General features: G+C 47.7%; 2 protein-coding genes across 18 annotated transcripts in view; one reads left to right on the plus strand and one right to left on the minus strand.

The window, feature by feature from the left end:
- The window catches only part of LOC127006380 (unconventional prefoldin RPB5 interactor-like), a 28,886-nt gene extending 26,107 nt beyond the window's left edge, over positions 1–2,779 (minus strand). For all 17 annotated transcript variants that reach the window (XM_050876315.1, XM_050876317.1, XM_050876320.1 and 14 more), the window contains exon 1: positions 2,476–2,779. The gene's annotated coding sequence lies outside the window, so the exon portion shown is untranslated. The remainder of the gene's footprint in view (positions 1–2,475) is intronic.
- Positions 2,780–10,412: 7,633 nt separating this feature from the next.
- LOC127006381 (transmembrane protein 177-like) lies at positions 10,413–14,837 on the plus strand. Its single transcript, XM_050876321.1, has 5 exons — positions 10,413–10,545; positions 11,121–11,262; positions 11,828–12,056; positions 12,854–13,321; positions 14,110–14,837. The coding sequence occupies exons 1-5, from the start codon at positions 10,530–10,532 to the stop codon at positions 14,353–14,355; spliced, it is 1,101 nt and encodes a 366-aa protein (XP_050732278.1). The 5' UTR covers positions 10,413–10,529; the 3' UTR covers positions 14,356–14,837.
- The last annotated feature ends 136 nt before the right edge of the window (positions 14,838–14,973 follow it).

Genomic DNA, 14,973 nt, shown 5'->3' on the forward strand with positions numbered 1-14,973 from the left:
TTAAGTTAGGTTTGGTTAGGTTTGGTTAGGTTAGATTAGGTTAGGTTAGGTTAGGTTAGGTTAGGTTTGGTTAGGTTTGGTTAGGTTTGGTTAGGTTTGGTTACGTTAGGTTAGGTTTGGTTAGGTTTGGTTATGTTAAGTTAGGTTTGGTTAGGGAGGGAGAGAAAGGGAGGGAGAGAGGTAGAGAGGATGGAAGAAAGTGGAGATGTGGAAGAAAGAAAAAGGAAGAAAACAGGAGAAAGAGAAATTGAAGACAGAAAATATTATATCACAAAAATCTGAATCAGAAGAAAAAGGAAAATTCACCAAAACTAAAAGACACAACAACGCCAATCAAGACCAAGGACCTTAAATGCAAGCCGTTACAGAGGCAATCCCACGCCACTCACTACTGGACTGGACATGAGGAAATAAGGAGAAAATGAAGAGCTTTGCAAACACCTTATATAGAACAAGAAAACAACATCATTGGCGAATCTACAGTTTAGAGAAGAAAGGAATGAAGAAGCCAAGGAAATAGTGGATGAGATGTGGATGAAAAGGGAACACCAGTGGAGGAACTTGACCAATTGAGAAGAGGAACAAGACTGGGAAGCACTGTTGCAAAGACTATGGGGCGTATTGCTAAACATGTCATCTCCCAAGCGCACATATTTGACAAGGCTTTCGTAGGAGTTTTGGGCATTTTCAGAAGTAGTTTTATGACCCTGGTGGTAGTTTGGCCCTTCTTCTGTACCGTGAACCTAAAGAAACACTCATAAGAACGAAACTGACCCTCTCTTTGACCTTTAGAAATACTGATGTGGGAAGTGCAAGTCTTATGATACCGACCTATGCTTCCTGACCAACGCCTGATCCTGAACCTGGTACCAAATTCCACAGTGTGACGGAAACAAGAATGGTGAAGTTGGCAAAAGTGTTCCTCGCACAGTGCTGGGAAAAAAGGGCACAAATGTCTGAATAAGTGAATATAAGTGGCTTTATTTCAGGTTAGAAAATAACATAACGCTGAAAGGGAAAGTGTGTGGATAAGAAGGGAGGAATGAGAGGAGGAGGAGGACCTACGAAGCGATACAAAGCGTTACAGGTCAAAAGAAGAAGAAGAAGAAGGTGTAACACTGGACCTGCACCACAGTTAATGGGGAAGACTTGAACAGGTCATCGTCACTTAAAACAATGTAAGTCGGCAGGGAAGCACACAGAGAAACGACAGCATTGGGACAGGGGAGGGGCACGCCATGGGATGAGTGCCGTACACTATCCAAGGCACAACAGGGAGACTAAACATCCTGGCTCACCTGGGAAAGCAAGGGTGGGACTCAGACACAGAGGAGGAACAAACATAAGCAGGGGATAAACAAACATAAGCAGAGGATGAACACACGAGAAGGAGAGGAACACACATTAGCAGGGGAGAAACACACATTAGCAGGGGAGGAACACACATTAGCAGGGGAGAAACACACATTAGCAGGGGAGAAACACACATTAGCAGGGGAGGAACACACATTAGCAGGGGAGGAACACACATTAGCAGGGGAGGAACACACATTAGCAGGGGAGGAACACACATTAGCAGGGGAGGAACACACATTAGCAGGGGAGAAACACACATTAGCAGGGGAGGAACACACATTAGCAGGGGAGGAACACACATTAGCAGGGGAGGAACACACATTAGCAGGGGAGGAACACACATTAGCAGGGGAGGAACACACATTAGCAGGGGAGAAACACAAATTAGCAGGGGAGAAACACACATTATCAAGGGAGGAACACACATTAGCAGGGGATGAACAAACATAAGCAGAGGATGAACACACGAGAAGGAGAGGAACACACATCAGCAGGGGAGAAACACACATTAGCAGGGGAGAAACACACATTAGCAGGGGAGCAACACACATTAGCAGGGGAGAAACACACATTAGCAGGGGAGAAACACACATTATCAAGGGAGCAACACACATTAGCAGGGGAGAAACACACATTAGCAGGGGAGAAACACACATTAACAGGGGAGCAACACACATTATCAGGGGAGAAACACACATTAGCAGGGGAGCAACACACATTAGCAGGGGAGGAACACACATTAGCAGGGAACACACATTAGCAGGGGAGGAACACGCATTAGCAGGGGAGAAACACACACAAGCAGGGGATAAACTCACACAAGCAGGGGATGAAACAGCAGGGGTACAGGGGCAAGACACACACAGGGGCAAACAGGGGCAGGGGACACCTCACGACAGGGGGCAAGAACACGACAGGGGCAGGGCACGACAGGGACCTCAGAATGTACCCCAACACATATCTACCTCTGTTACTCCTTCTCTAGGGCTGGCAGGGTCTTGTAGGGGACTAATATGGGCACGGCAAGGTACGGCAGGGTGAGGAAAGGTACGGCAGGGAGAGGAAAGGTAAGGCAGGGTAAGGGAGGGAACGGCAGGGTAAGGGAGAGACCATATCTACCTCTCTCACGGCTTCTCTAGGGCTGGCAGGGTCTTGTATAGGCCTATAATGCGCACGGCAGGGCACGGCAGGGCACGGCAGGGTAATACAGGGCCCTCCAAACACACCTTTTAAATGCCACAGTCTCCCCTGCCCCTCCTCAACCCTGCCACAGCTGCTCGATTTCACCCTGTTTCCCCTGTTTTGTGGTGTCTGGGGGATTTTTTTGAGGTTTGTTTTTATTTTTGGTGATTTTTGGCGCGTGTTCGGTGTTTGGGTGGCGTCGGGTGGAGGCGTTTGGGTGATTTTGGTGATTTTTAAGACCTCTCGAGATGCCTCTTGGAAATCGCGGCCATCATAACATTGGTAGAGTTGCCAAATTATCGTACTCGGCGCATTGAATTTTCGTAGTGTCTGACCGGTGGCTATAGCAAAAAGAAACAATAAAGCATCAATATATAACAGTTTTAACGCTAACCTTAACTTGCTAACGTTATTTATGTGGCTACGACAGTCCTGGAGAATAAAACTGATAAATTGAATGTTCAGAGTACGACAATTTATCAGACCGTACCCAAACTGAGGTGATTTGGGTACGTTCTGTGGTCATAGTTTTAGCTCTTATATAATGAAAATAAGCGATCATTAACCCCCAAAGACATTCAAAAAGAAGTCATTATTTATTCCTGTGGCATCTGAGGTCATATTAGACTGGGTCATGTTGAATTAATTAGTATAAAAGCGAATTTAAGCAAACCCAATACCCAGACCAAGACCAAGACTGTTACCAGACTGCACCCAATCCATCACACCCCCACCCAAGCATTTCAATTTCGCTTATTTTACCTGTTTAACGTTATTTCACCCTGTCACATGTACCTGAGACGATGGAAACGACTTAAAATACCTGGTTAGTGAGGAGAAGTAGTGTAATGAGGCGGTTATAAGCGAGTGAAGGTAAAATGGAACACATACGCGCTCCCTTCTCGGCCGTGACCGCTCGCACCTTTAATATGGCGACTCAAAACATATAATTAAATCTTCACAAAAACACTAATTGCGGTCAAAATACAAGTGTCTGATAGCTGAAACAGGAGGCATATCTCTCTATCTCCCTTTTAATCACCCCAAACACGCTTATTTGTCCTTAATTGGGCTGATATAAGCAATAATGATAAGTTGGTCAAGGGTAAAAGCATAGGATGTACCTGATTTAGCACTCACGCTATGTAATGCACCCAAGTTAGCTCCCGCCCCTCCCTGTCATGTACCCAATCTAGCACTCACTCGTATGTAATGTACCCAATCTAGCGGCTCCTGATGATGACGATGATAACCGGAGATAAAAACATGTAAGTCCTCCCCCAACGCACGCCCGAGCCACACTGAGAGAGAGAGAGAGAGAGAGAGAGAGAGAGAGAGAGACTTTGCTTTATTGGCTGGCTCTCTTGCGCCACCTCGAGAGAGAGAGAGAGAGAGAGAGAGAGAGAGAGAGAGAGAGAGAGAGAGAGAGAGAGACTTGTATCATACGTAGAAAAAGTTTAAGACAGATCAAGAGAGAGAGAGAGAGAGAGAGAGAGAGAGAGAAGGATAATCTACTCCCCATTGTAACACACACACACACACACACACACACACACACACATCCGGTCATTATGTATTGTTTTTTGTCCTTCCTTGGTAAGTGTTTTATTTTTTTGTCGTTTTCTTGCATATTTTCGTCTAATATTTTACTTCTCTCTCTCTCTCTCTCTCTCTCTCTCTCTCTCTCTCTCTCTCTCTCTCTCTCTCTCTCTAAGAACGAGAAAAAAATGAAAAGAAAAACAATAACAAAAACAAACCCTCCCCCCCTTCCCCTCCCCCCTTTAACCTCCTTCCCCCCCTCCCCCCCCTCCCCCCCTCCCCTCACCTAATAGTGCCACACGCTCCCAGTATCAGGCGAGCGGTGAGCCTCGGCCTATACCTATAAGCTGGCGTTAATAATAGCCAGCCCCAGCTATTGGACAGGTGACGGGGGACGGGCAGGGGTTACGGCGCGGCGGTACGGGGTGGGGTGGGGTGGAGGGGGGAGAGAAAGGTTTTACGGTGTGGCGGTGGAGGGGGAGGGGGAGAGAGAGGTGTTACGGGGCAGCGGTGGAGGGGTGGATGAATGGGGGAGGAGGTGGAGGGGAGAGGGAGGTGTTACAGTGTGGCGGTGGAGGGGGAGGGGTGGAGGAATGGGGGAGGAGGTGGAGGGGAGAGGGAGGTGTTACAGTGTGGCGGTGGAGGGGGAGGGGTGGAAGAATGGGGGAGGAGGTGGTGGGGGAGGGGGAGGGGTTACGGGACGGCGGTACAGGGTGGAAGGGGAGAGGGAGGTGTTACGGGGCGGCGGTGGAGGGGGAGGGGTTGAGGGGAGGGGGAGGAGGTGGACAAGGGGTGGGGAGGGGGCCAGAGGGGGTGCCTAGGTCAATGGTAAGCCAGACATTGAGGACATTTGGAACGCATCAAAGAGTTTTGTAACGTTCGGAAAAAATGTTTTATTTAGACATTTATTTATTTATTTATTTTATTATTATTACTTCTTTTTTTAACGTTCAGCCTATGGCGCCAGTAGGCCTCCGTGGTGTGGAAGGGCTCGCTGGTCGGCCCCGTGCAGTCTGTCATGGCGCAGGCAAGTGTTTATATAAAAAAAAATCGCTCGGCTCATGCTGCCCCCCCGAGCTCATCTTTGATCCTCCTTATCGAGTTAGTCCAGAGTCAGGGTTAGCAGGCGGTCACCAGCGGCAGAGAGAGAGAGAGAGAGAGAGAGAGAGAGAGAGAGAGATAGACTTGTATCAACACTCTCCGCTGTAATAGTGGCGGCGGGCGGGACTCGAACCCGGGTCCCCCATGTTACCACGCCCGCACGCTGGAGTCGCGTGCGTACTGGAGGCGGCAGCTCAAGGGCGCCACCATGAAAGCATAATGAAGTCAAGATCGCCGGCTGGCCGTGCATCCACTACTAATGCTTTCCTCCTGCCTACGACTTGAACTCTTTCAGGAGGAGGGTATCAGGACACCTCTCCTCCCGAAATTGACCTCTCTTTTTGGACACTCCTTTGACCTCTATTCAGGAGCTTTTCCACTCTTTTTCACTTTTTTTCACTTTTTCATTTTTCAGTTTTTTTCCACTTTTTCACTTTTTTACACTTTTTCCCTTTTTTTCATTGTTTTTTCACACTTTTTTTCACTCTTTTACACTTTTTATCACTGTTTTTCACTTTTTTCACTCTTTTTTCACTTTTCATTTTTTTCACTCACTTTTTTCACTCTTACACTTTTTATCACTGTTTTTCACTTTTTTCACTCTTGTTTTCACTTTTTTCACTTTTTTTCACTTTTTTTACTACTTTTTCACTTTTTCACTCTTATTTTCACTTTTTTTCATTTTTTTCACTCTTTTTCAGTTTTTTTCACTTATTTTCACTCTTAACTTTTTTTCACGCTTTTCTTTCACTTTTTTCACTCTTCTTTTTCAGTTTTTTCACTTTTTTTTTTCACTTTTTTCACTTTTTCACTTTTTTTCACTCTTTTTTTCACTCTTTTTTTTCACTCTATTTGTTGCCCTTGAGCCGTCTCCTTTGTTGCAAAAAAAATAAATAAATAAATAAATAAATAAATAAAAATGCGGGAGTGATAATTAGCATGACTTTCATTTTTAAGCTCTAGACAACTTTCCGGCAAAAAAAATAAAATAAATAACGATAAATAACAGATAAACAAATAATAGAGAAAAAAAGCTTAAGTCATCTCCCACTGATAACCTTTTCTTAACATGCGTGACGAATCGAGCGAGAGGAAAAAAACACCCCAACACAAACGTTCTAACCCGAGATAATTGATTCCGGGAAAGCCGCAGGATACTTCACGCCACCACGATTATGGCAACACTGATACTTCACGCCACCACGATTATGGCTACACTGATACTTCAGGGGGGACAGAAGGGGTACTATAGGGAAAGCTTCGAGGATATACACAGAAAGATTATAGACTTTTGAAACGTCATAACATATCGGCACTGGGGGAAGGTGGGGGGGTGGGGCACGGGGGACACGGGGGGGTACTGGGAACAGAGGAGGTGAGGGAAGAAGTCTTAACATATTAGCTCTGGGGGAGGACTGGGGTCAAGGCAGGGGGTACTGGGGTCAGGAGAGGGTAGGGGGTACTAGGTGACAGAAGGGGAGGGTACTGGGGACAGGGAGGGGGTACTGGGAACAGAGGAGGTGAGGAAGAAGTCTTAACATATCAGCTCTGGGGGGGGACTGGGGTCAAGGGAGGGGGTACTGGGGTCAGGAGGTGGGGGGTACTAGAAGACAGAGGGGGATGGGTACTGGGGTCTAGGGAGGGGGTGCTGGGGTCAGGAGAGGGTGGGGGGCCTACTAGGGGACAGAGGGGGAGGGTACTGGGGAGGGACAGGGGGGTACTGGGGAAAGCTTCTGGGCTAGAAGCATAAGATTATAAGCAAGTCCCCCTTGACATCGGCCCTGGTGGGGGGTGAGGAGGAGGGTGAAGGGGGTTAATGGGGACAAGTGAGAGAGAGTATTGGGGACACAGGGGGGCACTTCTTCCTCTTCTTCTACTACTTCTCCTTCTTCTTCTTCTTCTTCTCCTTTCCACATTCTTTACTTTTCAAGACTTACTGCGAGGGGACTGGGGGTACTGGGGACATGGGGGGTACTGGGACAGAGGGGGATATAGGGAGGCAACGGGAAGGGGGGGGGGCGTGCATGCTGGAGACAAAAGGGGTACTGGAAACTTGGGGGTACTGGGGACTTGGGGGTACTGGGGACTGGGGGAACAAGGTGTCAAGGGGGTACTGGGGACTTGGGGGAATAGGGTGATAAGGGGGTACTGGGGAAAAGAAAGGGGCGGGGGAGGGGGAAGGGGTGGGTATATACTGGGGGTTAATGGAGACTGCATGGTGTTTCTCTGGGGAAGGGGTGTTTCTGGGGACAGGGGAGGGGGAGGGGAGGGGGAGGGGGGGGGAGGATACCATGCCTGCTTGATAACAGGAAGTGACAGCCATGGATCAGGGACGCCGACCAAGGTTAAGGATTTTCTACGTTGACGCGTGGAGATAACTCCCTCCCTTCCCCCCCCTCCCCCCCCTCTCCCCCTGTCCTCCCCCCGCCTTTCCATTCTCCAGTCAGGTCAGTATTGTTGTAGACTCTCCCCTCTCTTGCATCCGCGATTTCGAAAGGCAATGTAAGAGGCCAAACGCGTCTCCATGGGTGTTTCTTTACGTTCATGGTACAGAGGAAGGGTCAGACTACCTACCACCAGGGTCATGAAACTACCCCTGGAAATGCCCGCGAATCCCACGAAAGCCTTGTTAATAAATGTATATGCTTGGGCGCGGAAGGGTTTAATTAAGAATAGGACTCTTAACCTCTTGGCAGGACCCACCGACTTGTTCACCGCGTGTTACGAGCTGTGTGGGCGTCCCCTTGGATCTCTTCCGCTCTTTCTCTCTTCCTTTCTTTTCCCTTCCCTTCCCCTGGTTGTCACTTCTTCCCTTCTCTTTCCCTTCCTCTCCCCAGTAACCCCCCTTTTTCGCCTTTCCCCTTCCTCCTCCTCTTCTGTCTCCTAACCTCACTATCTCCCGCTAACGATTTTTCTTTTTTACGTTGTCTATGTCTGCGGTGGGCTTTCTTGTTGAGGTCTGATGGTCGGCCCCAGTCCCTTATAGCGCAGGCAAGTTTTTATAATGGCGCCATCTTGCTTGGCTCATACTGACCCCCTGGAGCTCATCTATGATCCTCTTTTTAGACAGAGAATCCAGAGTCAAGGCTGATAGGGGGTCTTCAGGGCAGTATGGGGGTGGCTGAAAAAATACCAGTAGTAACCAGCTTGTGGCGGTGGGCGGGGGACGAACCCGGGTTTTTCTGACACAAGTAGATGCGCCCGCGCGCTAACCATATTCAGCCACGGCCTCCCCTGCTGATTACCATTAACAAGTTGGTGTAACGAAACTGGCGAAGGCTAGGAGGATATAATAAGAACATAAGAACATAAAAACATATTAGGAGTCTGCAAGAGGCCGCTTAAAAATGAGAAATATACTGTAGATTGGACTTCATCTTACTAAACCCTGCTACCGTGTGATGCGTCTTAGTAAAAACTTGATATAACGAAGCAGACGAAGACTAGAAGGATATAATAAGAACATAAGAACATAAGAACATATTAGGAGGCTGCAAGAGGCCGCTTAAAAATGAGAAATAAACTGTGGATTGGACTTCATCTTACTAAATCCTGCTACCGTGTGATGCGTCTTAATAAAAACTTGATATAACGAAGCAGACGAAGACTAGAAGGATATAATAAGAACATAAGAACATAAGAACATATTAGGAGTCTGCAAGAGGCCGCTTAAAAATGAGAAATAAACTGTGGATTGGACTTCATCTTACTAAACCCTGCTACCGTGTGATGCGTCTTAGTAAAAACTTGATATAACGAAGCAGACGAAGACTAGAAAGATATAATAAGAACATAAGAACATAAGGAGTCTGCAAGAAGCCGCTTAAAAATGAGAAATAAACTGTGGATTGGACTTCATCTAACTAAACCCTGCTACCGTGTGATGCGTCTTAGTAAAAACTTGATATAACGAAGCAGACGAAGGTTAGAAGGATATAATAAGAAACATTAGACCATATTAGGAGTCTGCAAGAAGCCGCTTAAAAATGAGAAATAAATAGCGGATTGGACTTCATCTTACTAAACCCTGCTACCGTGTGATGCGTCTTAGTAAAAACTTGATATAACGAAGCAGACGAAGACTAGAAGGGTATACTAAAAGAAACATTAGACCATATTAGGAGTCTGCAAGAAGCCGCTTAAAAATGAGAAATAAATAGCGGATTGGACTTCATCTTACCATATCCTGATACAGAGTAATGCGTCTTAATAAAAACTTGATATAGCGAAGCAGACGAAGGCTAGAAGGATATAATAAGAAACATTAGACCATATTAGGAGTCTGCAAGAAGCCGCTTAATTAAGAATGAGAAATGGATCGTGGTAGCGAAGGTGGACTCTATCCCATTAATTCCTGCTAGCAAATAACATCTTTTATAAATTGGTATATGAGAACAGACGAAAGCTACGTAGAAGGGTATAATTATTAAGCGTCTCTCCACCCTAATTAAATTGACCTCTCTCTCTCTCTCTCTCTCTCTCTCTCTCTCTCTCTCTCTTTTCTTTTGTCGGAGAAGTATCTAGCGGGCTTTTTTTGTTATTATCATTTGTTTAATTGCCCTTGAACTGCCTTCCTTGCTGTAAAAAAAAAAATAATAATAATAATATAACATCAGAGTCTGCAAGAGGCCACATACGAACAAGATATAAAGTCTTAGGTCATATCATACGTGGAAGGGATGAAAGACGAATTATAAGAGCAAAAGAGAACCAGAGGGAGAAAATAAAATCGTACTAGATGCGTTTGGAACAGGAATGAAGGTATTTTAAGACGTTAATAAGCGTGTAACGAGGCCAAAGTCACCGCCATTAGACGTGTTCGAAGGGAGGAAATAAAATCGTACTAGATGCGTTTGGAACAGTAATGGAAGTCTTTATAGCCATTTATCAGGGAGAAAATAAAATCGCACTAGATGCTTTTCGAACAGTAATGAAGGTCTTTATAGCCATTAATAAGTGGGTAACGAAGCCAAAGTCACCGCCATTAGACATGTTCGAAGGCGGGAAGGTCTTGGTCCTGGTCTTGGCCTTCGCTCGGGAGGTAAACAACATGGCATGGACCTTAGCCTCATCTTAACATACTGACAAAACCCTAAATAACACCACAAACGCCACATCTAAGGCATCTAAAGCATAAATAAGACGTAAAATACAATATAACCGATGAATAGCTACTAAAAAACCTGAAATATGGGGTGAAAGTTGTGATAAATTGCGATAAACATGAGAACCGTACGGCTGGCAAGACTGTACGGGTGTCCTTGTCCAGTGTCCATGAGCCGGTGTGTGGGAAGTCTTGCATGTTGTCTCCTTTTTAAGCCACAATTTAAGGGTTTTAAGGGCACGGAGGCATGGCGGCGAGGAAAGGTGAGGCCAGGGTGTGTGTGTGTGCGTGTGTGTTGGTGTGGTAACGTATATAAGGGGGTTGACGTTGACTCCCTCCTCTTGGATCTTCTCTTCCTCTTGTTTTTTCCTCCATGTTCTGTCCCTTCCTCCTCTTGTTTCTTCTCTTCCTCCTCTTTATCCCTCCGTCTCCTCTTCTTTCTTCCTCCATGTTCTGTCCCTTTCTCCTCCTCTTGTTTCTTCTCTTCCTCCTCTTTCTCCCTCCATCTCCTCTTCTGTTTCTTCCTCCATGTTCTGTCCCTTCCTCCTCTTGTTTCTTCTCTTCCTCCTCTTTATCCCTCCGTCTCCTCTTCTTTCTTCCTCCATGTTCTGTCCCTTTCTCCTCCTCTTCTTTTTCTTCCTCCATGTTCTCTCCCTTCCTCCTCTTCCTATTGTTCCTTCTCTTACTCCCTCCTCTTGTGTTTCTTCTCTTCTTCCTCTTTCTCCCTCCGTCTCCTCTTCTGTTTCTTCCTCCATGTTCTGTCCCTTCCTCCTCCTTCTTGTTTCTATTTACCTCCTTCTCCTCCTCCTCCTCCTCTTACACCTCTTCCCCCTTACAGGTCTGCCATGGACGGTGAGCGCGGGGGGCCTACGGGTGCTGCGGGGGACGGTGGGGGCCTTGGTAGGGGGCACCTTCCTGGTCCACTACCTGCCGCACACCTGGCTCATCGACAAGACCCAGCAGTTCACACAAGCTTACAGGTGAGTGTTTGATGGGAAGGAAGGGGAGGTGATGGGAAGGGAAGAAGATGGGATACAGCAGTGGAAAGAAGCGATGGGCAATGATGAGGTGAGTGATGGGGTGTGGGAAGGGGAAGGGATGGGGAGGCAAGGAAAAGTTAGGGGAGTGATGGGTAGATTAAAATGATGGGCTGTGGTTTGGTGATGGGAAGGGAAGGGGAGGGAAAGGAAAGAAAGTGATGGGAAGGGGAAGTGACCATCATAACCACCCTAATCTTCCCATCACCACCCTAATCTTCCCATCACCACCCTAACTTCCCATCACCACTCCTAATTTCCCATCACTCCTTACCCTCCCATCATCACTCAGCTAACTTCCCATCACTACCTTAAACTTCCCATCACTCCAAACTTCCCAAAACCCATAATTTTCCAAACTTCCCATCACCCTGACACCCTATCCCCTCCCATCACTCCCAACACTTCCCATCACCACCTCATTCTATCACTTTCCCATCACTATAAACTCCCCCATCATCTTCCTAACCCTAACACCATTCCCATCACTCACACCCATCTCTTTCAGGAAAGGCCAAGCTATCCCCGTGCCTAAGACCGTCACCGAGCTCGTGGAGGAGGTGATGGGGGAGATGGGGATGGGGGAGGAGGCGAGGGGGCGCGTCCGAGTCTACACCAGCTTTGGCTACGATTTCTACCATGCGGGGTCCTCAGGCTCTACCCACGGTGCCATACTAGGGGTGCCAAAGAGTGCCAGATGGGAGAGCCTGGCTGACTTTGATCCGACGGGTGTTGTGGTGAGTATGGGGTGTGCGAGGGTGTTGAGGGGGGGGTTATGTTGAGGGGAAGGGTAGCATGATGGGGTGTAGGTTGGTGATGGGAAGGGGAGGTTGATGGGAAGAGTATGGAAGGGGGAGGAAAAGATAGATTGAAGGGAAGGATGTTGGTGATAGGAAGGGGAGCTTGATGGGAAGGGTGTGTTTATAGTGATGGGAAGGGAAGGGAAGGGGAAGAAAAAGATGGATTGAAGGGAAGGCTGTTGGTGATAGGAAGGGCAGCTTGATGGGAAGAGTGTGTTTAGAGATGGGAAGGGAAGGGAAGGGGGAGAAAAAGATGGATTGAAGGGAAGGGTGATGGGGTGTGGGTTGGTGATGGGAAGGGTGTGATTCTAATTATCTCCTTCTCTTCCTCCGCCTCCTCTCTTCTCCTGCTCCTCCTCTTCCTTCACTTTCTATCCCTCTTCTTCCCTCACCTTCTTCTTCCTCTTCTTTCTTCATCTCTTACTCCTCTTCCTCCTCCTCCTCATCTTCCTTCACTTCTAAATCCTCATCTTCCTCACCGTCCTTCTCTTCCTTCTTTCTCCTCTCTCTTCCCTCATCTCCTCCTCCCCTTTTTTCCTCCTCCTCCTCTTCCTTCACTTCTAATTCCTCATCTTCCTCATCATCCTTCTTCTCTTCCTTCTCTTTCTCCCTCTCTCCCCTCACCCCCTCCTCCTCTTTTTTCCTCCTCCTCCTCATCTTCCTCATGGTCATTCTTCTTCTCTTCCTTCTCTTTCTCCGTCTCTTCCCTCACCTCCTCCTCCTCCTCCTCCCAGGTCAACAATGAACCCGTGGCCTGGAGCACAGCGGGGGGGCAGCGCCTCATGCACTCCCTCGTTCTCTCAAAAAACGCCAAGAAATTCGCCATCGCCCGCGAGCTCCACGGCATCGAGACCGACCCCATACTGACCCGGGCGTTTATACCCTCCCTGGGGCTGACCACCTCCTACACCCTCGCCCTGGGAATCAATAGACGCCTTAATCTCTACGCACGGCCACGGTCGCTGCGGGTTGTGCTATACGGGTTAACGAGTCTCATCGGTTATGTCGTTTTTATCCTCGGAACGGATATGATGACAGTGAGCAGTGAGGCGAAGGGGGACGGGGCGGCGGCAGCGATGGGGAAGGGCTACGCGGAAGGGGGCGTCGAGTTCTACCAGAAGGTCCTTGGGCGGAATGTGGCGCTGAGGGAGCTGATGGGAAGTGACGGGGAGAAGCTCTTCACGGCGATGGGCAATGATGAGGTGGGTGATGGGGGATGGGGTGAGGAAGGGGAAGGGTGTGTTTGGGTTTGGGATGGGAAGGGTAGGGTGGCTTAGTGATGGGATGGGTAGGGATGGGCAATGATGAGATAAGTGATGGGGGATGGGGTGAGGAAGGTGATGGGGTGTTTGGGTTGGGGATGGGAAGGGTAGGGTGGCTTAGTGATGGGATGGGTAGGGTGATGGGAAGGGGAGAGGAAGGGGAATATGATGGGTTTGGGTTAGTGATGGGATGGGGAGGCAAGGGAAGGTTAGGGGACTGATGGGATGAGAAGGTGATGGGAAGATTAAAATGATGGGCTGTGTGTAGTTTGGTGATGGGAAGGGAAGAGGAGGGAAAGGAAAGGAAAGGAAGTGATGGGTAGGGAAGGGAAGGGAAGGGTAGATGATGGGGAAGGAAGGAGGGAAGAGGAAATGATGGGAAGGAAAGGAAGCGATTGGAAGGGAAGGGAGTGATGGGAAGAGAAGGGTAGATGATGGGAAAGGAAGGATATAGGAGTGATGGGAAGGAAATGGGAGATGATGGGAAAGGAAGGGTAGATAATGGGAAGGGAAGGGTAGATGATGGGAGAGGAAGAATATAGGAGTGATGGGAAGGAAATGGGAGATGATGGGAAGAGAAGGGGAGTGTGAGGTCAGGAAGATTACATATAAGAATTTCAACATCACCACCACCACCATCATCACCACCACCATCACCACCACCATCACCACCATCATCACCACCACCACCACCACCACCACCATCACCCCTCTCTCTCTCTCTACAGTTACTGGTCAGGACCCGTCACCTCCCCTACACCATGCGACTGGACTCCATGAAGAAGCACCTGAAGAAATATGAGAAGGAGGAGGAGGAAGGGAAGGAAGGGGAGGGGAAGGGAAGTGATGGGAAGGAAGAGCTGAAAGATGGGGAGGGGAAGGAGAAGGATGGGGAGAAAAAAGAGGAGAAGGGGAAGGAAGTAGAAGCTGCAAAAGATGATGATGGGAAGGAAGGGGAAGTGAAGGGGAGTTGATGGGAAAAGAAGAGGTGATGGGAAGATATTATGTGTAGGGTAGGGGAGTAATACGATGATGGGAAGAACAGAGGAAGTGATGGGAAGGGGAAATGAAGGGGAGCTGATGGGAAAAAAAGGGGAAATGGGTAGAATAAAGGTGATGGGAAGATTATGGGCAGGGGAGGGGAGTAATACAATGATGGGAAGAACAGAGGAAGTGATGGGAAGGGGAAGAAGATGGGGTGGAGGAGTTGAAAGAAAGTGATGGGAAGTGAAGGGAAGGGAAGGGAGGTAAAAGAAGGGGAAGAAGGGACATGATGATATTGATGGGAGGAAGAAAGGAAGGGGAGGTGATGGGAATGAAGGAAGGAAGGGGAGTTAGTGATGGGAATGGGGGTAAGGTGTGTATGTATGTATGTATGTGTGTGTATGTATATATGTATGTATGTATATTTCTATTGTATTATATAATTAAGAAATAAAAAAAAGAAAATTATATACATACTTATTTCAATTATTTACCCTACTACTACTACTACTACTACTACTACCACCAAAACAACAACAACAACAACAACAGTAATAACCACCACATATAAACAAAAACAAGTGACGTCATCAAGGTGGGCGGGGCTA

The sequence above is a fragment of the Eriocheir sinensis genome, chromosome 32 (assembly GCF_024679095.1).
Source record: "Eriocheir sinensis breed Jianghai 21 chromosome 32, ASM2467909v1, whole genome shotgun sequence".
Lineage (NCBI taxonomy): Eukaryota > Metazoa > Arthropoda > Malacostraca > Decapoda > Varunidae > Eriocheir > Eriocheir sinensis.

What these genes read in the sequence shown, in the direction of transcription:
- LOC127006381 (XM_050876321.1), top strand. An exon ending in TTGATCCGACGGGTGTTGTG is followed by an intron (nt 12,057 to 12,853) that starts GTGAGTATGGGG and finishes TCCTCCTCCCAG; the next exon opens with GTCAACAATGAACCCGTGGC. An exon ending in CGGCGATGGGCAATGATGAG is followed by an intron (nt 13,322 to 14,109) that starts GTGGGTGATGGG and finishes CTCTCTCTACAG; the next exon opens with TTACTGGTCAGGACCCGTCA.